At 40.7% G+C, this 23,280-nt stretch overlaps 1 protein-coding gene across 1 annotated transcript in view; it reads right to left on the bottom strand.

Annotated features, from left to right (window-relative positions):
• NELL2 (neural EGFL like 2) overlaps positions 1 to 23,280 on the bottom strand; it is a 184,210-nt gene that overhangs the window by 11,818 nt on the left and 149,112 nt on the right. Inside the window, exons 16-19 of the mRNA XM_072146843.1 lie at positions 19,007 to 19,147; positions 16,467 to 16,660; positions 16,179 to 16,355; positions 1,081 to 1,305 (exon numbers count right to left, since the gene is read on the bottom strand). Of these exons, the coding sequence (XP_072002944.1) occupies positions 1,081 to 1,305; positions 16,179 to 16,355; positions 16,467 to 16,660; positions 19,007 to 19,147 (737 nt within the window). The remainder of the gene's footprint in view (positions 1 to 1,080; positions 1,306 to 16,178; positions 16,356 to 16,466; positions 16,661 to 19,006; positions 19,148 to 23,280) is intronic.

The raw sequence follows: 23,280 nt of genomic DNA, 5'->3' as shown, positions 1-23,280 counted from the left end.
ATAGATCTATGTATTAAATCCTTATATCTGCTGTGTGTGTCCTGACTTGTAGGTCTCCCTAATTTACTCTTTATTTATCTTTATTTATACAGCACCATCATATTCCGTAGCACTTTACAAATCTTGGTTATCATTTTAGAAAATTCATTTGGGTATAGTAAACAATTAATATAGTGCACGGCGTCATTTCAGCAGTTTATTAACAGTTAATAAAGATAATAATAGCTGCACTTAGAATTTATTCCGCTTTGTAGACTTTTTCACTTAATCCTAGATGTTCACAATCATAATTATCCTGTAAGCTTCAGCCAACAACCTGTGCATTGAGATATCCTAAAGCTATGGTGCGACATAAATGGCTGACATCTCTAAAAAGCAAAAGACACATCACAGAAACAATGTATTCAAACTGACAATTTGTGCTGTCCTGGCTTGAACATACAAGCGCCATGTCTTATTTACTGTACCTGTTAGACACACACAATATAAACAAGACTTTCCATCAAATTCTGCAATGAGTTAGTCATCCTATTAAGATTAGAGCGGAAATTTCCAAAATGTGCTGTAAACATATTGGCCCACATTTATCAAAAACAGTGCACTATGTGCAGTTTTCCTGTGTAGTGTGCTGGATGAGCCAGATAAATGAATTGTGATGCACATTCTTCATGAATCTGACGTCCCCTGCACAGTTCCGACAGAGTGCACCAATTTTTTGTTGTTGCACCTCTAACATAGAGCGTGCAACACACTTTGGTCGGACATTGCATGATATAGGTCATTGTCTTAGGCTTCTGGAAATCAATTCATTATCAGGTTTCTTCAGCTCTTTGAGGTTTGTGACATTTGTCTATGAACAAATAAGGGTGCCTCCAAAACTAATATATTACGTGCATCTGCAGTGTAATACAGTAATCGTTGTAGTGTAGAAATTGACAACAATCCCATTCACACTGTAAAAAATGTACAGTGGAAATGCCATTCAAGAAGTGTTATGGGTTACTCAGTTGCAACTCTACAAATGTAAGCAGTGATTTCATAGTTTTTCTATGCAAGTAAAGTAAAAAGATATGATTTTACCTTGCACTGACAGAGGGTGCACTCTGTGCCATGCTTAATCCAAGAGGAGCCAGTAAAACGAACCACATTGGTTTCATCCACACATGTCTTTGTGATATCATTTCGTATTATGTCGGCTTGGCAGGGGTCGTTGATGCAACGTGGACAGCACTCACTCTCTGGAACCACACTAAATTCACAGTCAACTTCTGGGCAAGGCAAAGGCCAGCAATCTACTTCTCCTTGCTACAAAAATACAAAATAAAAATAAATGATTGCAGTGTCTTATCTAGACTTTATAAAAATATTTCATAATCATATACAGAAATAAACTAGTAGAATATAGTATAGTAGAATAAAGTATATAGAATAGAACATACAGTGGGCAATATGCATAACAGAAGAAAAAAATGTGCAAACTTGATCAACAGCATTTGCTTTGTCTGATGTCAGCAGTATCCGTGTCAGGGTAAGATGGTCAAATGGTGCAAGTGCATAAGCTGTTTTGAGCCATTGTCCTGTATTTTTCAAGTCACAAACAGTCACTGTTACTGCAATTGATTATTAGAATGAGGATTAATGAGCAAGCAAGACCTTTTAATCAAGATTGTGTAGGAGGAGTTAAAGGGGTGTTCCCAATTATAGCAAATAAATGCTATTGTCTCTGTCATTAAATGTTATACAATTTTCCAATATACTTTCTGTATTAATTCCTAATGCTTTTCTAGATTTTTTCTTGCTGTTATTCTATAGAAAACTTCTATGTTTATTTCCAGTGGACAGAAATCTGACAGAAATTCCTTGTTCTAGCTAATTTTTTTTCCTCTGAGCCATTTCTTCATGTTAGGGAACAAGAAAAAGTCGCATGAAGCCAGATCGTGTGAATACGGGGAGTGCGGCAGCAATTCATAACGCAATTCATGTAGTTTGGCGGCGACAACTCTGCATACATGTGCTGGTGTGTTATCGTGTTGAAACAGCACCTTCTTTTTCGCCAAATGCGGCCGTGTCTCCTTCAATATTTTTTTCGCAGCGGACTAATAACTCACTGTAGTATTGTCCAGTAATCGTTCTTCCTTTATCTAAAAAAGCCATGAGGATGACGCCTTTCGTATCCCAAAAAATCACCGCCATGACCTTTCCGACCAATGGGACCGGGACCGTCTTCGCCTTCCTTGGAGCAGATTCACCGGGAGAAATCCATTGTTTTGATTGTTGCTTAGTTTCTGGTGTGTAATGATGAATCCAAGTTTAAGATTTTTTACTTAGTACCTGCGCTGACAGAGTAGTGTGCAGTGTGTAATAAACGGGTTTTGAGTGAAAGAGAACCTAATCTATCGTAATGAAAGTGTTTGGTTAATGCAGTGGACTAACCTCAATTCAGCGGCTCTTTCCAAATCTCGGAGTGTTATTCGAAACTTCCTTCTTGTTGTATTCCTATTGCGGCAACCTTCTGTGCATGGACCGCTGACGTAAACAATATAGGTGATGACTTTTCACTGCTAAACGCTCCTATTTCTCTAAAATCCACGTGGTGACAGATCAGTATACGGAGCCCCGGCCGGCGGCTCCACTGAATCTGTTTGAACGGAGGTACTGGTGACGTCACCTTCAGTACGGATAGTCGAGTTGGACAAACTTGAAAATCCACCGACGCGTTGTCGAGAGCTGCGGCTCTCTTCCTCAGGGCTGGATTCCCAGTTGTGTTCAATAGAGGTATATATAGACTCCGTACATATAATGTAACTCCGTTACTTTTGAAGCCAGTATTGCTTCCATATTTGTGGTTACTTAGAGTGTTCTATTGTATTCAATATTGAGCGTAGTATTGTTTGTCATTTAGTGGATAAATGATTAGATATTGCTAAAAAATTATTATTTTAATTGTTTCTTTATTTCATACATAAAAAATGATAAAAAAGTATATGAATATGTAAACCTCTAAGTGTTCTTTTTACTATTATAGCGGTGTGTGTGTAGTGCATGAATTGCGTGAAACCATCAGTATATTGCTTCTTTATTGGATGGGTCGAGTGTTGATATAAAAACTAGTAGTGTAATCTACTTAAGTTAATAAAAAAGTAAAAAATCTGTTCAATTTTTTTAGTTAGTTTAAAAAGCAAATAGTTCAATTTCGCTATTCAATCCCTTGGGAATCAAAGTGTCCAGCTCAAAAATCCATCGGCTTTCGGCCCTTGACATATATTTTATATAGTTTCCCCCTCTCCAATTGGGTTTCACCTGTTCTATTCCAAATATATTAGTTCCTTTTATTTGTCCATTATGTTTTTCTTTGTAGTGTCTGGATAGAGGGTGACCCTCATAACCCTTTTCTATATTTCTTAAATGTTCTTTAATTCTCACTATCAATTTCCTTTTTGTGCGACCAATGTATTTTTTTGTGCAAGGACATTGTATGCAATAGATAATTCCTTTCGTGTGGCAGCTGATATGTTGTTTAATAGTATATAAAGTACTGTCCCCAAATGTATATTTAGCTGACCGAGCTTGAGTGTCTTTGCACATTTTACAGTTTCGACATGGATGGAAACCTGGTTTTTTTTAAAAATTTTGTTTATTGTTGTTATGACTTTCTCCTTTTCTACTGACTTTTTTCTCCCTGTTTTGTATTGTCGGTGCTATTAGGTTTCCGAGATTTTGCGCTTTCTTAAATACAAATTTGGGATTTTTTGGGAGAGATTCTCCAATAATTTTATCCTGTGTTAAGATGTTCCAATGTTTTTGGATGATGCGCTTAAATATGTAGTGGTCCTTCGAATATTGAGTAATTATTGGGATTTTTGAGATGGTATTCATTATGTTTGAAGAGGCCTCTGGTGTTTCTTTTCGGTTGGTTATTAGTGATTCTCTAGAAGTGCTAGCTATTTCTAATTTTGTTATCCTTATAGGTTCTTTTTGGTACCCCTTTTGAATGAATTTGTCTTCTAACTTGTCAGCTTCTTTGAAGTAATCTTCCATGTCTGTACAGTTTCTACGATGACGGAGAAACTGGCTTTTAGGGATGTTATTTAACCACATAGGTAGATGACAACTGTTTCTTAAAATGAGACTATTACTATCTGTTGGTTTGTTGTATGATTTTGTTTTAATTTTTCCTTCGTCGATAAAGATAGTCAGATCTAAAAAATGGATCTCCTCTTGACTATAGGATGAAGTAAATTCCAAGAAGAAGGAATTGTTGTTAATTTCTCCAAGAAATTTTTTGAGGAGTTCTTCTCCTCCGGACCAAATAAAGACGACGTCGTCTATGAATCTGCGCCATAGGACCAAGTTTGCGACAAGTTCACCTGCGGGGTGGATATTCTCCGCTTCCCATTTCCCCACATAAAGGTTGGCGTAACTTGGCGCAAACTTGGTCCCCATGGCTGTTCCCCACTTTTGTCTATAGAAAATCTCGTCGTACAGGAAATAATTATGGTGTAAAATGAACGATATAGACTCAATAATAAAGTCTATTTGTGTTTCCGGTAATTCTCTCATATTATTCATGAAATACTTGACTGCTTCGCAGCCTTTTTGATGTTCAATGACCGTGTACAAAGAAGTTATGTCCAGTGTCCCTATTATATAATGCGGTTGCCATATGACATCTTGTAGTTGTTCTAAAATATGTTTAGTGTCACGCAGATAAGTTGGAAGTCTGCATACATATTTTTGAAGTTGGTGATCTACATACTCTGATAAGTTTGCGGTAAGGCATCTCTGGTATAGACTGCCTTACCGCAAACTTATCAGAGTATGTAGACCACCAACTTCAAAAATATGTATGCAGACTTCCAACTTATCTGCGTGACACTAAACATATTTTAGAACAACTACAAGATGTCATATGGCAACCGCATTATATAATAGGGACACTGGACATAACTTCTTTGTACACGGTCATTGAACATCAAAAAGGCTGCGAAGCAGTCAAGTATTTCATGAATAATATGAGAGAATTACCGGAAACACAAATAGACTTTATTATTGAGTCTATATCGTTCATTTTACACCATAATTATTTCCTGTACGACGAGATTTTCTATAGACAAAAGTGGGGAACAGCCATGGGGACCAAGTTTGCGCCAAGTTACGCCAACCTTTATGTGGGGAAATGGGAAGCGGAGAATATCCACCCCGCAGGTGAACTTGTCGCAAACTTGGTCCTATGGCGCAGATTCATAGACGACGTCGTCTTTATTTGGTCCGGAGGAGAAGAACTCCTCAAAAAATTTCTTGGAGAAATTAACAACAATTCCTTCTTCTTGGAATTTACTTCATCCTATAGTCAAGAGGAGATCCATTTTTTAGATCTGACTATCTTTATCGACGAAGGAAAAATTAAAACAAAATCATACAACAAACCAACAGATAGTAATAGTCTCATTTTAAGAAACAGTTGTCATCTACCTATGTGGTTAAATAACATCCCTAAAAGCCAGTTTCTCCGTCATCGTAGAAACTGTACAGACATGGAAGATTACTTCAAAGAAGCTGACAAGTTAGAAGACAAATTCATTCAAAAGGGGTACCAAAAAGAACCTATAAGGATAACAAAATTAGAAATAGCTAGTACTTCTAGAGAATCACTAATAACCAACCGAAAAGAAACACCAGAGGCCTCTTCAAACATAATGAATACCATCTCAAAAATCCCAATAATTACTCAATATTCGAAGGACCACTACATATTTAAGCGCATCATCCAAAAACATTGGAACATCTTAACACAGGATAAAATTATTGGAGAATCTCTCCCAAAAAATCCCAAATTTGTATTTAAGAAAGCGCAAAATCTCGGAAACCTAATAGCACCGACAATACAAAACAGGGAGAAAAAAGTCAGTAGAAAAGGAGAAAGTCATAACAACAATAAACAAAATTTTTTAAAAAAACCAGGTTTCCATCCATGTCGAAACTGTAAAATGTGCAAAGACACTCAAGCTCGGTCAGCTAAATATACATTTGGGGACAGTACTTTATATACTATTAAACAACATATCAGCTGCCACACGAAAGGAATTATCTATTGCATACAATGTCCTTGCACAAAAAAATACATTGGTCGCACAAAAAGGAAATTGATAGTGAGAATTAAAGAACATTTAAGAAATATAGAAAAGGGTTATGAGGGTCACCCTCTATCCAGACACTACAAAGAAAAACATAATGGACAAATAAAAGGAACTAATATATTTGGAATAGAACAGGTGAAACCCAATTGGAGAGGGGGAAACTATATAAAATATATGTCAAGGGCCGAAAGCCGATGGATTTTTGAGCTGGACACTTTGATTCCCAAGGGATTGAATAGCGAAATTGAACTATTTGCTTTTTAAACTAACTAAAAAAATTGAACAGATTTTTTACTTTTTTATTAACTTAAGTAGATTACACTACTAGTTTTTATATCAACACTCGACCCATCCAATAAAGAAGCAATATACTGATGGTTTCACGCAATTCATGCACTACACACACACCGCTATAATAGTAAAAATAACACTTAGAGGTTTACATATTCATATACTTTTTTATCATTTTTTATGTATGAAATAAAGAAACAATTAAAATAATAATTTTTTAGCAATATCTAATCATTTATCCACTAAATGACAAACAATACTACGCTCAATATTGAATACAATAGAACACTCTAAGTAACCACAAATATGGAAGCAATACTGGCTTCAAAAGTAACGGAGTTACATTATATGTACGGAGTCTATATATACCTCTATTGAACACAACTGGGAATCCAGCCCTGAGGAAGAGAGCCGCAGCTCTCGACAACGCGTCGGTGGATTTTCAAGTTTGTCCAACTCGACTATCCGTACTGAAGGTGACGTCACCAGTACCTCCGTTCAAACAGATTCAGTGGAGCCGCCGGCCGGGGCTCCGTATACTGATCTGTCACCACGTGGATATTAGAGAAATAGGAGCGTTTAGCAGTGAAAAGTCATCACCTATATTGTTTACGTCAGCGGTCCATGCACAGAAGGTTGCCGCAATAGGAATACAACAAGAAGGAAGTTTCGAATAACACTCCGAGATTTGGAAAGAGCCGCTGAATTGAGGTTAGTCCACTGCATTAACCAAACACTTTCATTACGATAGATTAGGTTCTCTTTCACTCAAAACCCGTTTATTACACACTGCACACTACTCTGTCAGCGCAGGTACTAAGTAAAAAATCTTATACGTGTCTATTTTAGTAGTAGTGGAGAGGCACACTACCCGTACCAGCGAAGACTCAAAACAAACGCAAACCAGTAACTATTCAAACTCACACGATACCACAACAGCGCCAGTGTATAAATAGTATTTTGTTCTAATGAATCCAAGTTTCTTCAACGGTGATAACTCGACGCAAAAAATCCTTCGGATCTTGCTTAAATTGCTCCAAACACTGTTTTGAAGTTAACAGCTGCATCCGCTTGTTGTCCACTGTGAGCAATCACGGCACCCATCGGACCAGCAATTTTTTCATCATCAACTTATCATGTAAAATATTAATTGCCATTGCAGTCGACACACCTAAGGCCTCTGCTACTTTGCGCACTTTCGTTAGTCGATCAGCGAGTATCATGTTGTGGACTTTTTGAATGATTTCCTCGGTAACCACGCCTGATGGGTGTCCTGGTCGCTCCTCATAAAAAAACTGATGTTTGCCCACTTTTAAACTTGTTGAACTAATATCTAACTGTGGTCATAGATGGCAAAGTGTCCCCATAAACAGCATCCAACTTTGCTTTTATCTCCTCGCATTTTTTCCCATCCAAAAACAAAATGCAAATTACCGAATAATACTGTTCTTTTTCCATCTTAGCGAAAATCACGAAACACGTCTTACTCAAATGGCTGCCAAATCCAAACTAACCTATCAATCAGTCTGCCGTCGTTTGATAGATGGAAGCACACAATGATAACACCAACTTCCCTCAGGAACACCCACTGTCATCAAACACGGGTACTTAATGAACCGCCCTCATAACAACCTTTCCAACCTTTAAATGTTTGTCCAGGCATCTGATCTTACATGGGTTCTTCTCTGATTAATAAAACCAATAGAATCCAACAAAATATGTATTTGATAATCAGAGATTTAATAGATGGGGGTTGTCTTGGACATATGTTCTTCTTTGGAGACCTCTGTGAGAAGATAAGACATTACTTGGAAATATATCCACAACTGCACACCTTGGTACAGTTGTGGCCACGCCCTCTCACATGATTAGGGATTAGGGAAACCTAAAAAAGCATCCTAACATTTACTCAGGGTCAGACTCAGTAGACGCAACCTGGCCTTGCAGAACTGTCCAGGATTTCATCAATTCTCCTCCAGGGCTCTCTTTGCCAATCTAGTAAGAGGTATGTTTTTACTTTATTTTATCCACTTTTATTTATGTTGTTTTGCTTTTATGTTTGTCTGCTTATTTGATCATTTTTTGTAACCTATTAATATTGTGCCTTTGCATATTAAACTGTCATGTAATAGGTCTCTTCATGTTGCTATTTACATTACCCTACATTTTGAGAGGTCAACTACCACTAAGCCGTGTTACCTGTGTCTAGTATCTGTGTGCTAGCAGTAGCTTGTGTTCTGTTGTAAGCAGTGTGTGCAGTGGAGTAACTAGGAGAGGCAGGGCCCCATAGTAGATTTCTTCATGGGGCCCCCCTCCCCCTTAGGGTGCGGTCACACATTACAGTTCAAACTGCATTGCAATCAAATTTGAAGTGGTTTTTAGGTGCAGTTTTGTTAATTTAACAGGTAAAAGACATGAACTGAATGATTTAATTTGATTTTAAATGGGACATTGTTCCACAAATGCCTTTAACAAAACTGCACCTAAAACCACCTCAAAACTGACTGTGATGCAGTTCTAACTGACCGCACCGTGAAAAATATTCATACATGCACACACGTTTATATAATCACACACATTTATACACTTAAAAACACACACAGAAGATTCTACACTCACTTTTATATACTCGTACACACATACATACGTATATACTCATATGCACGCATTTATGTACTCATACATACATTTATACACTAATACATACAGCATATACAAACTCATACTGTATATACATAAAGTATATACGTTTATATACATACATATAGCATACATACATCATATTTAGAGATGAGCGAACATGCTCGTCCGAGCTTGATGCTCGGTCGAGCATTAGGGTACTCGAAACTGCTCGTTGCTCGGACGAATACTTCGCCCGCTCGAGAAAATGGCAGCTCCCGCCGTTTTGCTTTTTGGCGGCCAGAAACAGAGCCAATCACAAGCCAGGAGACTCTGCACTCCACCCAGCATGACGTGGTACCCTTACACGTCGATAGCAGTGGTTGGCTGGCCAGATCAGGTGACCCTGGGATAGACTAGCCGCTGCCCGCGCTGCTCGGATCATTCTGTGTCTGGATGCCGCTAGGGAGAGAGCTGCTGCTGGTCAGGGAAAGCGTTAGGGTGTTCTATTAGCTTACTGTTAGGCAGGAGTGATTCTCAAAGAACCCAACAGCCCTTCTTAGGGCTACAATAAGCATCTAGTACCATTTTGTGAGGAATTAGCAGGGGGACTTGCTACCGTTGTGTTTAGCTCTTAGTGGCACACATATCCATAGCAAAGACCGAAGTGGGAAAATTTAGTAGGGGTTGGATTTCAATTAGGCACTAACTCAGTGTCATCTCATCTGGCATAGTAGTGTGCTTTGATACTTGGCTAGAAAATAGCCATAGGAGAATACAAAGAGCTTACTTACTCCTACAGTAGCGTTCTATATATTTGATTTCTGGTTGATCTGCTGGTGGCTGTACTTTCTGCAGTGCATGTACTAGCCAATTCTGAGCAATTTGTAGTGAGACTTGCGACCGCTGTGTTCTGCGCTTAGTGACGCACATATCCATAGCAAAGACCGAAGTGGGAAAATTTAGTAGGGGTTGGATTTCAATTAGGCACTAACTCAGTGTCATCTCATCTGGCATAGTAGTGTGCTTTGATACTTGGCTAGAAAATAGCCATAGGAGAATACAAAGAGCTTACTTACGCCTACAGTAGCGTTCTATATATTTGATTTCTGGTTGATCTGCTGGTGGCTGTACTTTCTGCAGTGCATGTACTAGCCAATTCTGAGCAATTTGTAGTGAGACTTGCGACCGCTGTGTTCTGCGCTTAGTGACGCACATATCCATAGCAAAGACCGAAGTGGGAAAATTTAGTAGGGGTTGGATTTCAATTAGGCACTAACTCAGTGTCATCTCATCTGGCATAGTAGTGTGCTTTGATACTTGGCTAGAAAATAGCCATAGGAGAATACAAAGAGCTTACTTACGCCTACAGTAGCGTTCTATATATTTGATTTCTGGTTGATCTGCTGGTGGCTGTACTTTCTGCAGTGCATGTACTAGCCAATTCTGAGCAATTTGTAGTGAGACTTGCGACCGCTGTGTTCTGCGCTTAGTGACGCACATATCCATAGCAAAGACCGAAGTGGGAAAATTTAGTAGGGGTTGGATTTCAATTAGGCACTAACTCAGTGTCATCTCATCTGGCATAGTAGTGTGCTTTGATACTTGGCTAGAAAATAGCCATAGGAGAATACAAAGAGCTTACTTACGCCTACAGTAGCGTTCTATATATTTGATTTCTGGTTGATCTGCTGGTGGCTGTACTTTCTGCAGTGCATGTACTAGCCAATTCTGAGCAATTTGTAGTGAGACTTGCGACCGCTGTGTTCTGCGCTTAGTGACGCACATATCCATAGCAAAGACCGAAGTGGGAAAATTTAGTAGGGGTTGGATTTCAATTAGGCACTAACTCAGTGTCATCTCATCTGGCATAGTAGTGTGCTTTGATACTTGGCTAGAAAATAGCCATAGCAATAGGATAGCATTGTTTGGTTTTAAAAACTCAAAAAAAAACAAAAAACACAAAAAAAAACAAAAAACACAAAAAAAACAAAAAAAAGTTAAAAAAAAAATAAAGTTATAACTCTCATTTTAAAAATGTTTAACCCGAGGGCTAGGGGTAGAGGACGAGGGTGGGGACGTGGGCGTCCAACTACTGCAGGGGTCAGAGGCCGTGGTCCTGGGCGGGGTGAGACACCACCTGCTGATGAGGGAGCAGGGGAACGCCGCAGAGCTACACTCCCTAGGTTCATGTCTGAAGTTACTGGGACTCGTGGTAGAGCACTGTTGAGGCCAGAACAGTGCGAACAGGTGATGTCGTGGATTGCTGACAATGCTTCGAGCAATTTGTCCACCACCAGTCAGTCTTCCACGCAGTCCACCCATGTCACCGAAATCGCCACTCCTCCAGCTCCTGCACCTCAGCCTCCTCCCCCCCAGTCTGCCCCCTCCCAGGAAAATTTGCCATTTGAACCGGCATACTCTGAGGAACTGTTTTCTGGACCCTTCCCACAGTCACAAACCACTTGTCCGGTTGCTGCTGAGCAATTTTCCGATGCCCAGGTTTTCCACCAGTCACAGTCTGTGGGTGATGATGACCTTCTTGACGTAGTGGAAGTGTGTAAAGAGGTGTCCGACGATGAGGAGACACGGTTGTCAGACAGTGGGGAAGTTGTTGTCAGGGCAGGAAGTCCGAGGGGGGAGCAGACTGAGGGATCGGAGGATGATGAGGTGACAGACCCAAGCTGGGTTGAGAGGCCGGGTGAACACAGTGCTTCTGAGACGGAGGAGAGTCCTCGACCAGAACAGGTTGGAAGAGGCAGTGGTGGGGCCAGACGGAGAGGCAGGGCCAGAGCTGGTGCATCAGCGCCAAATGTGTCAACTAGTGAAGCTCCCGTGGCGAGGGCTCTTGCGGCGAGGGCTAGATCTTCAGAAGTCTGGAGGTTCTTTAAGGAAACACCGGATGACCGACGGACTGTGGTGTGCAACATTTGCCAAACCAGGCTCAGCAGGGGTTCCACCACTACTAGCTTAACTACCACCAGTATGCGCAGGCATATGAATGCTAAACACCCCACTCAGTGGCAACAAGCCCGTTCACCTCCGGCCGTGCACACCACTGCTCCTTCCCCTGTGTCAACTGCTAGTCAGCCCCCTGCCCAGGACCCTGCCACAAAAACCCCATCGTCGCCTCCACGATCCTCCACAGCATCCACCAGCGTTCAGCTCTCCATACCCCAGACGCTGGAGCGGAAACGCAAATATAGTGCAACCCACCCGCACGCCCAAGCCCTTAATGTGCACATCTCCAGATTGCTTAGCCTGGAGATGCTGCCCTATAGGCTAGTAGAGACCGAGGCCTTTCGCAACCTCATGGCGGCGGCCGCCCCTCGGTATTCGGTCCCCAGCCGCCACTACTTTTCCCGATGTGCCGTCCCAGCCCTGCACCAGCACGTGTCAGACAACATCATCCGTGCCCTGACCAACGCCGTTTCTGACAAGGTCCACCTGACCACGGACACGTGGACGAGTGCTGCCGGGCAGGGCCACTATATATCGCTGACGGCACATTGGGTTAACTTGGTGGAGGCTGGGACCGAGTCTGACCCTGGGGCTGCTCATATACTGCCGACGCCGAGGATTGCGGGGCCTACCTCGGTCCAGGTGTTTCAGGCCTACTATGCCTCCTCCTCCTCCCACCCCTCCTCCACCTCCTCCTCCGAACTACCATCCGTGGGCATGGCGCCATCAGTCGGTAGCTCTAGGCACAGCAGCAGTGCCGTCGCTAAGCGACAGCAGGCGGTGCTGAAACTGCTGAGCCTAGGCGATAAAAGGCACACCGCCCAAGAGCTATTACAGGGCATTCCACATCAAAGTTGTTAACTTTGTCGCCACCCTGCTGTGTAATCCACAAAATATACTTGCAAACTTTTACCATTTAGGGATATTATTTCAGCGCTTCTTGCGCATCTGTTTACATTCCCCTCACCCGCCATATCCTAAACTTATAAGAACGCTACTACACTTGATCTTATACAAAAGGTTCTTAGAAGTGCTGTTTGGGGAGTAGCCTAGAGACAGGGGCTTGGATTGGCGAAAGCTCGCCTGGCTGCAGAGCGCCAGCTCCATCCCAAGATCCAACTAACATAGTTGCAGCACCTTTAATCTACTACTAGTTCACTGCCTCCATAATAATAATAATAATAATCTTTATTTATATAGCGTCATCATATTCTGTAGCGCTTTACAAATCATAGGAAACAAATACAAATGTAATGTAACAGAGCACAACATTTGTATGGAACAACAGGAGTGAGGTCCCTGCTCGCCAGAGCTTACGGTTTATGAAGATGATGGGGTAACACGAGGTAAAAGAATATTTAATGGTCAAGCCATTCTTCTTAGGGAATAGAAAAAAATATAATAAATGGAATTGCTGTCGCTTGAACCACTCAGCCGTCATCTTATATACCAGGTCCAGGGTGAATGGGACTGCAGAGAAGTCTGGTGCCTGTTGGTTGCTGGATAACAGATGGGAGGACGACACAGGACGGGTTAGTAGAAGAGTTAAAACTTCATGCAGTTAATGAGTGTTATAGGCTTGCCTAAAGAAATGGGTTTTAAGAGCACGTTTGAAACTTTGGAGGTTAGGTATTAGTCTGATAGTCCGGGGCAGAGCATTCCATAGAATTGGTGCAGCTCTAGAGAAGTCTTGGAGACGCGAGTGGGAGGTCCGCACTAGGGTAGAGGTTAATCTAAGATCACTGGCGGATCTAAGAGCACGGGTTGGGCGATAGACTGAGATAAGAGAGGAGAGGTAGGGGGGTGCAGCATTATACAGAGCTTTATGGATGAGGGTTATTATTATTTTAAACTGTATTCGAAAGGAGACTGGCAGCCAGTGCAGCGACTGGCATGAACTGTAAGCATACATGGTCCCCTTATCAAACGAGCTGTGTCAGGCAGAATTTTGGGTTGTTTTCATGGCTTCCATGTTAACTTTGTCGCCACCCTGCTGTGTAATCCACAAAATATACTGGCAAACTTTTATCATGTACCGATATTATTTGAGCGCTTCTTGCTCACCTCCTTTGGTTCCTCTCTGACACCCATTGGTTTGAAGCCTGAGTCCAATTAGGGTATGTCGCCATGCCACTCTCTAGCCTGCTGCCGCTGCCTCTGCATGCCGTCCCCTATAGTGTCAGGGTCAATTATTGGATGTTTTAGATGCTATCTAGCTTCATTCTGTCACTCTGTCATGGCCATGCTGTTGCCCATAATTTTGGCATAATGGTGCGATTAGGCAGCCTCAGAGGCATCCATGCATGCTGCCCCTGCTGTTTCCTGTCCATTTCCGTGGTGTTTCCATCCTTTTCTGAGGTTCCCAGGTGTTTGGCCAAGCTTCCCTGTGCAGAGCCTTGGTCCCCTTGAAAAATGCTCGAGTCTCCCATTGACTTCAATGGGGTTCGTTATTCGAGACGAGCACTCGAGCATCGGAAAAGTTCGTCTCGAATAACGAGTACCCGAGCATTTTAGTGTTCGCTCATCTCTAATCATATTCTTTTACATACGGTATACATCCAATGTGTATACACATACATGCAGTATAAAAACACCATATACAGACACATACTGAATCTACATACAGCATATTCACACATACATACAGTATACACACATAATGCATATACATACAGCATAGACACATACATACAGTATATACAGTGTATACATACATAATGCAGAGACATAGAGCATATTCACATATATACAGTAAATACAGCAGATACACATGGTATATATAACATTTACACACATACTGCGTATACATGCAGTATTTACACACCTACATACGGTATATACAGCATATACATACATACAGCAAATACACACATATATACAGTATATACTGTACAGCAAATACACACACACAGCAAATACACACATACATAAAGTATATACTGTACAGCATATACACAAATACAGCAAATACACACATACAGCATACATTCATATAGCTATACATACATATATAGGTACTTACATTTCCTGCAAACCGGCTGCTGTGGCATCATGCCAGCGGGTTTCTTCTGGCTGGTAGATGGCTGTGGCATCGCGCGGGCCTACGCTCCCGGGGAGCCACGGAAGTAGTAGGCGGCCGTGGATGGAGTGAGGTCGGACAGCCCTGGACGGAGTGGGCCGGCCGTGTACATACTGGGCTGGGCAGCCGCGGAACGGGCGGCCACAGATGGGCTAGAACGGGCGCCCGTGGTTGGAGTAGGCCGCCGATGGAGTGAGTCAGTCGGCAGCCGCAGTTGCAGTAGACCGAGTAGGCGGGCCCGGCAGCAGGCACAGATGAAATGGCCAGGCCATGCAGGCTGCTGTTGGAGCTGTCAGGGGCGAACTGGCCGCAAATGAAGAGGTGGAGTCGGGTGGCCACAGATGTGGTGGGCGGACAGGGGCGGCACAGGGGCCCGTATTGATGTCCCATTTCCCTAGTACGCAGGGAAGGATGGGCATGAGAAAATAGAGTTTATAAATTTTGTCTTGGCTGTTCATCCCGGGCCCCTGTGCTGCCCAGGCCCCATAGCAACCGCTACGGCTGCTACGGCTGTTGTTACGCCACTGAGTGTGTGTCTGAGTGAACTGTAGAATACCTAGAGGAATGTGTATATGAGTGTATGTGTAGGATCCCGTAGGCAGTAATCAATAGGTTGCGGCAGCAAAAAGTGTATGGAAGTAGCTCAACTCTATCAGTGAGCAGAGTGGCTCTTTGCAGTTGCATTCCATTGAAAAGTGAGCAGCAAGAGGGCAGAGTGTGGTTCAAGTTATTTTTCAATTCTTAGAAAATCTCCCTAAGGGTTGCCATAGAGTTACAATAATGCTATAAAATCTATGTGTATGGCAAAATTATGACATTATTATTAGTTTCTTGGGTGTTCATTTAGATATAAAACCAGACACAGTGTATAAAGAGTAATAGCAACATTTTTGGACCACAATATGAACCTTCAGGAGACATGTTGCACCTGATAGAAGAAACTGAACATACTTTACTTTTTAGGTCATCCTCCTATGTTCCAACAATGCCTATGCAGAGCAGTATGTATCAGTACTTTTTCTACATCACTTTTTCTAATGAAAAAACATTGAAAGCTAACTGCAGCATTTTCTTAATTTTTTCCTACTTACAAGGCATCTGCATTGCTGGCAGTTCTGTACCCAAGTGTCTCCACTTTTATATGTAATATCTCCACTTTGGTGCAGGCATTGACTGCTGAGACGTGGATCACATTCAGGGCAGCAAAACAAGTCAACTGTTGGGTTTTCGCAGTCACAAACCATACGACGACACATTACCAATCCTACCTGTAGCAATACATGGAGACATTGTTATTTTGTTAATGCTTATTTCACATAGGTAGTGTTACAGTATGAAATAGAAGGCATTCAAATGTCATAATGGTCATTTTTACTAACCTGGCAGGAACATACGGAGCACCGATCGTTTTCCAGCACCCAGATCTGCCCATTATGCTTGATTTTTCCCTCATGTATACAATCACCAGAACAGTTTTTTCCATGTGGACAACGGCAATCATATCCGCCATCCAAATTGAAGCAAACAGTATCATTACTGCAGCTGTGTCTTCCCGTTGCACATTCATCAATGTCTATAGAAAACATAACAGAGTCATGTCCATTAGCCTGGAGTTCACTGTAGAGGAAGAGATGTAATTTAGTGTTTCCCATTAAGAGTTTACACAGAAGCATTTTCAGAAATGATCTTGGTTACCTTTATTTTTACAACTGTCCCTTTTTTCCAAACAAAATAACTAAATTATAATTTTACATAAATTTTGTGCCTTATTTAAAATAAACATTTGATGGGGTATTTATTAGCAGCAAATTATTGGAACTTATGCAGACTGAAAGAGGAGTACGTCCTTTCCATTATAATTTTTTTCAGAAATTTCTTTTCTGGGGACATGGTAGGGTTGCACAATTACTATTAGGGGCATTATTACTAATGGGACATGTAAGAAGCATTATTGATATTAGCTGTATTAAAATAAGACGTTCTTATACCATTACAAAAAGAAATATTCATATATATTGAGGGCATTATTATTTACTGGACCATATTACTTACTACTATTACAATTGGGGCACTGTATAAGCAGTACTAGAAGAGCATTATTACACTGCTATTAAGCATGGAAAAACATTATTTTTTAGGGAGTTCGGGATTTCTTTAGGACAGTATTTAGAGACAATAGAAGCATAGTATTAGTATTACAGAAAGTAACAGGACAGTGCTAGGTTATGTCAAAACGTGTTGACTCCTGGGTCTCCGTGATTTCACCTGCCCCATGTTATCAATCATACATTGAACAAAATGCTAAGATACAAAGATTTATCATTAGCCAAGATCTTACTCCAGTTCTTACAGATTCTTTTCCAATGTCTTTGCTCACCAGATTTATTATTGCGGCTAGACATCTTGATGAATGTGGCACATGAAGTATTAATGTTTGCAGTGGCTATGGAAATTTCTCACAAAAAATTAAAGTAGCAAATTTGGTGCAACTACTAAGTTTTTCCTATGCCGGGAGGGGACTGAAATTAATCTGCGCCTAAATTTGTGAATTTTTGAGATTTTCACTTCATAATCTGTTTACAATGTCTGGATTTACAGGCAGTCCTGGGTTACATACAAGATAGGGTCCGGAGGTTTGTTCTTAAGTTGAATTTGTATGTAAGTGGAAACTGTATATTTTATACAGGCAAAAAAAATTTGGGCCCCAGTGACAATTGGAGTTTAAACATTTTTTGCTGTAATGGGACCAAGGATTATCAATAAAGCTTCATTACAGACATTTTACAGCTGATTATTGCAATCTGGGACTATAGTAAAGCATTCAGAAAGCTTCACCAGAGGTCAGAGGGGTCTGTCTGTAACTATGGGTTGTCTGTAAGTCACTGACCATACTGTAGAGATATGTATATCTTTCTGTATGTTCTGGAGCTTTACTCTCCTTACAAGGCTATAAAGAATTGACCTATGTTTTGGGACTGGAATCTGCATGAACTCTCTTAAGGGACCTATTAAGTTAAATGCCAGTATGTAAGCATAAAAAAGATTTTTGCAGAACTTCAGAACAAAACTATCCCAAATTATTATTCCATAATAGCTGAAACTTTAAATGAATGGTTATTCGCCATCACATTCAAAGGCTAAATCCCGATAGAGCCCAAGAGGGTTCATTTTCTAATTTCTACTTGATATTGATGCTATGCGCAGGCATGGAATTCCGCCACTTGAAGGATTGAAAAAGAAATTCATTAAAATGCATCATGTTTAATAGGACAGAGAATCTTCAGCACTAATTAATATTCATCTCCATATTTCCCTGTACCCAGTTACAATTTATATCACATGTTATACATTATTATGAAGGCTGTAAAAGAGAATGTTTTTCAGGTAACAACTGTGCGGGGGAGTTTTTTTTTTTGCATCTAATCTTTGTACAGCAACGGACTCTAAAAGATTGTGCTGCATTTAGTTGTATGGCCATTGTAATTGATTTTATTTCTCCTAGAGGTCTATTCAGTCACCAGAAAGAATATAATTTGTACTTCAGATGGAAGCACCACATAGTGTTACTTAGCCTTTTATTTATGTGGTTTTACAGAGCACAGGAGAGATTCGGAGACATGAAATAAATGCATTTCCACTAATCCCCTCTTTCCTCCATGAATAGATTGAGCGCAAACTATAAAGCCTTTCTTCATCATATTTGTGATGTTATAGGAACAGCCTGATTGTAAACAGAAATGTTTGTCTCTATTTCAGAACCTTAAAGAATCTGAGTGAAAAAGTCTGATCCTATCCCTTTTCATGACGCAAATGCATAGGAGATAACTCTCAACATAAAGATGCTATTGTGTTATGATGTTTTGTGCCATAAACATGAACTCACAAAGACCTTTAAAACACTGGGAATGTAACTACTGACCTTCACACGACTCTCCCCCTAGAGAGAACATCCCATTGTCATGGTAGCCATCTCTGCATTCACAGTGGTACCAGCCTGGTAGGTTAATGCAGTTAGCACGGCTGTCACACTGAACAAATCCTTCAGCACATTCATCAATGTCTAATAAGTAGACACAAAAAAAGGAAATCAGCTTAATCCATGAACAAGTAAACATTGTTAAATTATCCCTGAATACATATCCCCAGTCACTGGTGGGAAGGTGGGAAGTCACACATTTGGCACATAAGTTCCATTTTAGCAAAACTCTTTCCCCATTATGTCTTTATCATTGATTTTGGAAGTATAAAATACATTTGGAACAAACATTTAATACACTTAATAAAATAGCTTTTTATAACAAAACAACATCCCTTACATTGTTCATCATATCTCAAGATGTTAGGATTTAATTGCAGAAATGTAGCAACATATTTACTATAAACTAGAAAAATTTTTACAGTCTTGTTGGGTTAAACCAAAAAACAATACAGCGCTCCTTAGGGTATTAGCGTTTGTGTAAAATAAAAAGGAAAGCCATCTGCTACCAGATCCTATAGGTCAGTGGTAACAAACCCATGGCACGGGTGCCAGAGGTGGCACTAGGAACCCTTTCTGTGGGCAACCAAGCCTTCACCAGAGAGGACTCCGGGTATCTTCGTGCAGTCCCAGACAGCCCAGGACTTGCTTTGCACAGAGCTATTTTAAAGTGACAGCACTCCATGGGACTACTGGGTGAGTGGGAAGGTGTGGACAGATCTGGATTATCATTGTAGCTCCTGCTCTGGCCCTGGCAATTCTTCCTGTTTATGGGACACTAAGGGAAGCTACAATGATCATCCAAATTTCTTGTATTTTCTGCTTTACTGGTTTCCTCAGGGTGCTGAAATGAATGAAAGCTTTGACAGAGCTGGGGGAATAATCCACAAATTAAATTTCTGTGCTGGCACTTTGTGATAAATAAGTGGGTCTTGGTTGTAGTTTGGGCACTCGGTCTCTAAAAGGTTCACCATCACTGCTATAGGTGGAGGCTAACCTGTCATGGTTGTGTTCACAAACCACACAAACTTTAAAGTGTAACTCTGATTTCATAACAATTTTTACCAAATTATAATTTAGATTCTCACTTTAAAAAACAGAACAGTACCCATATTGGGTAACCCTTTAAGGCATTTTCTGTTCTGTAGATGCTTGTATTCCTTAGCAGCAGTGAAGTGGGTAGAGACTTACCTCCTGTATCTGCCCTGAAGCTGGACCAAATTTAGCATGCCCACATTTCCCATTATGCCTTTTGTTCTATCATTAAAATACAGTGAGATGCCAACAAGTAAATCCACTGAACACTGCATAATGTGTACATACAAGATCTATATATTGACTAGTTTGACAGCTTTCATCACATGGAAGAGCATGGAGCATGAAATTATAGTTACATAAAGTGTATAGTCGGTGCTGTGTGAGCACTAAGGATTGACAGCTCCCTGCTGTGTAGAGAGTGTCTAGAGAGCAGAAGGTGGGGAAGGGTGCTGCACAAAAGTCTATTACACTGCTTCAGTTGTAGAGAGAGACAGAAAAAGTTCGGTAGAATGACATACAGGGATGGAGAGACCTTGTACCTCACTATTCTGTGTGTGAGACTCTTGCACAAATCTGGAAATACAGAGCTCTTCTGTAAGCTACACTGTGAGCGTTTCACAAGATCTCCCTCCAGAGTGGGAAGGGAGCAGCAGCTTCTCCCCCACTGACTCACATGGATAATCAGCACAGCCAGGGGACACTGTTTCTGCAAGAACAGGATCAGCCGAGGAGGATAGTAAATGAAATGCTGCACATAGGTAATCAAGATAATACACAAGTTGTTCTACATCCTAAGAGCTATTGATACTGAAAAATCCAAACACAGTTTGAAAAATGTTTTTCTTCAGGATCTCAATCTCAAACTAAGAGGTGCTAATCTAGTCTATTGTTTCTTTTGGGAATTTTAGTATCTTTATTTACTATAAAAAATTTCATTAATGCCAATTTCACTGGTCATCTATGGGTGCTAGGAGGTTAATGGGGTTTTCCAGCTTCCATGATGAATGTCACTGGCCCTGCTTCTGTTGAAAGGAAGCCATGAGAGTCAATGGACTTACCGGAAAAAAACACCCTGGCAATGGGGACTTGAAGCTTGGAGCTTTGAGGGGGTAGAATTGAAGTGAAGACTAATTGCCCTGCTCTGGCTCTGCCTAGGTCACTAGGTCAGTCTGTGGACACTCCGAGCTCTTCAAATAATTTGAGCCAATGGCTTTAACACTTTTTGCAGCATGCACATCACTTTTCCAAATGTGGTCATATCATGTAGGAATTAACCAGTGGGTGAGATAAAGGACAAATCTACAGATTCCGCATTCTAGAGATGCCCGACCAATTACATTGTCTAATACTTAATATTATATACATAGGAAATTTTTAATATGTTACACCAAATCTTACCTTTCATACATTATATATGATATATTCTGATAAAATATATTAACTCTGCATTATGATGTAATGTATACTTTCTAAATCAAACCTCTTACAGGTTATGATCACAGGAATGAGGGCTCCTGCCTCGTATTATCATAGAACATGTCATTTTATACCATTCAAGTGAAATATAAAGTCAGATTCGCTTTGCAGAACCATCATCCATCCTCTGATCAAAATCCCTCAGTTTAACAGCAAGAGACATATCTTTACGAAGTAACCTGTGTATTTCCACTGGTTCAAAAAAAGGGCCAAATCATAGTAGACAGCACATATACACCTGGTATTTTTGGAAAAAGCATGCATTATACGTGCATAGTACATTTAATATGCTGTCAGGGGCACACAATTCCAGTTTTAAGAACTTCATTTCTGTGAAGCAATTCTTACAGAAAGCAGACGAATGTTCTAATACTAAGCCATTTTCATTCATCATTCTGGAAATGACAGAGATAGCCTTCATTTTATAAAACACAGTGGACCTGACATAAAAATCTCTTGAAAATGAAAGCATTAAAATCTACTACAGTGCAATGATGCTAATATAGCTAAATTGCTATGTGCATACTTAAAAAGCCAATGCATCAGCACTTTCTGGTTTGGCTTATTTGAACAGCTATTTAATTTATTTCCATGCACTTAGAGAGGAAGAACACAGAATCAATACAAATTAAAAGTTTATTTACTCAGCACTCAGAGAGTTGCGGTTTTAAGTGTCTGGGGATATAACAAGAAACTTTGGGGGCTGTAAAGTATAAATGATCACAGTGCTGAGTATAGGGATGCTGATGGGAGGGTATCACAGGCTTCATAAACTGTGCTAACAATTCTTGCCAACAATTTAGGTTAAATTAGCTATTACGTGAACACACTCAGCCATGCATCTCTATCTCAGAGGCCCTAAACCTACACTTGGGATAGACAATATTCTCGGTAAGTGAAAGTCAAGCCGATGAAAGTTCTGAACTTGACAAGGAACTAGGATGGAATTCTGAGACAACAGGGATCATCCTAATTCTCATGAATTGTCTGAGACTCACCGGGACTAAGGAAGAGACTGCAGAGCTAACCGATCTCCAGCACAGAGCATTGGGGGTATTAATGTAAAGGTATTTATGTTGCACCCTGTTATCTTCAGAAACATAAATGTGTAGCAATAAGTCCCCCTTGTGGTGGCAATGCTTGTTATAATTCCATGTAACAGTGGCTTTGATGTTCCAGATGAAAAAAGAATGGAACCATTTCCATACCTGGTGAACCCCTTGCTGTTCTGGTGCAGCTTGCCAGTGGTGGCTCACATGACTAAAACAATGGCATGCCACAAGACTACACATGAGACTGCTGCTGCCGCCATTCTCTGCACATTGCAGTGTGCACAACTGCTAAGGCCAATGATAGACTACACAGGTATTGTCAGTATTGTAGTCAAGTGAAATAAAGACTGTTAGGAGGCACTGAAACATCACAGGGAAAATCGGCGCAATGCGGAAACATTCGGGGAAACCGCCGGAAAAAAGTGATTCGGGCCCTTAGTAAATGACCCTCACAGTTGGAAATGTGTCTTTCAATAACAAATCTAATTCCTGCCTTTTTCTTAAACTGCCAGTAACAAGCCTGATGTTTTTAGCTGCTATAGAACCCAAGATATGGGTATTAGTAGTGAACCTGCCCCTCAAGCCTAAAAATGACTAATCTAAGACAAGATCACACACACCTTAAACTAAGTAAAATATTTACTAATGAAT

Source organism: Engystomops pustulosus, chromosome 4, assembly GCF_040894005.1.
Source record: "Engystomops pustulosus chromosome 4, aEngPut4.maternal, whole genome shotgun sequence".
In the NCBI taxonomy this organism is placed as follows: Eukaryota; Metazoa; Chordata; class Amphibia; order Anura; family Leptodactylidae; genus Engystomops; species Engystomops pustulosus.
This window is presented reverse-complemented; position numbering and strand designations above follow the sequence as displayed.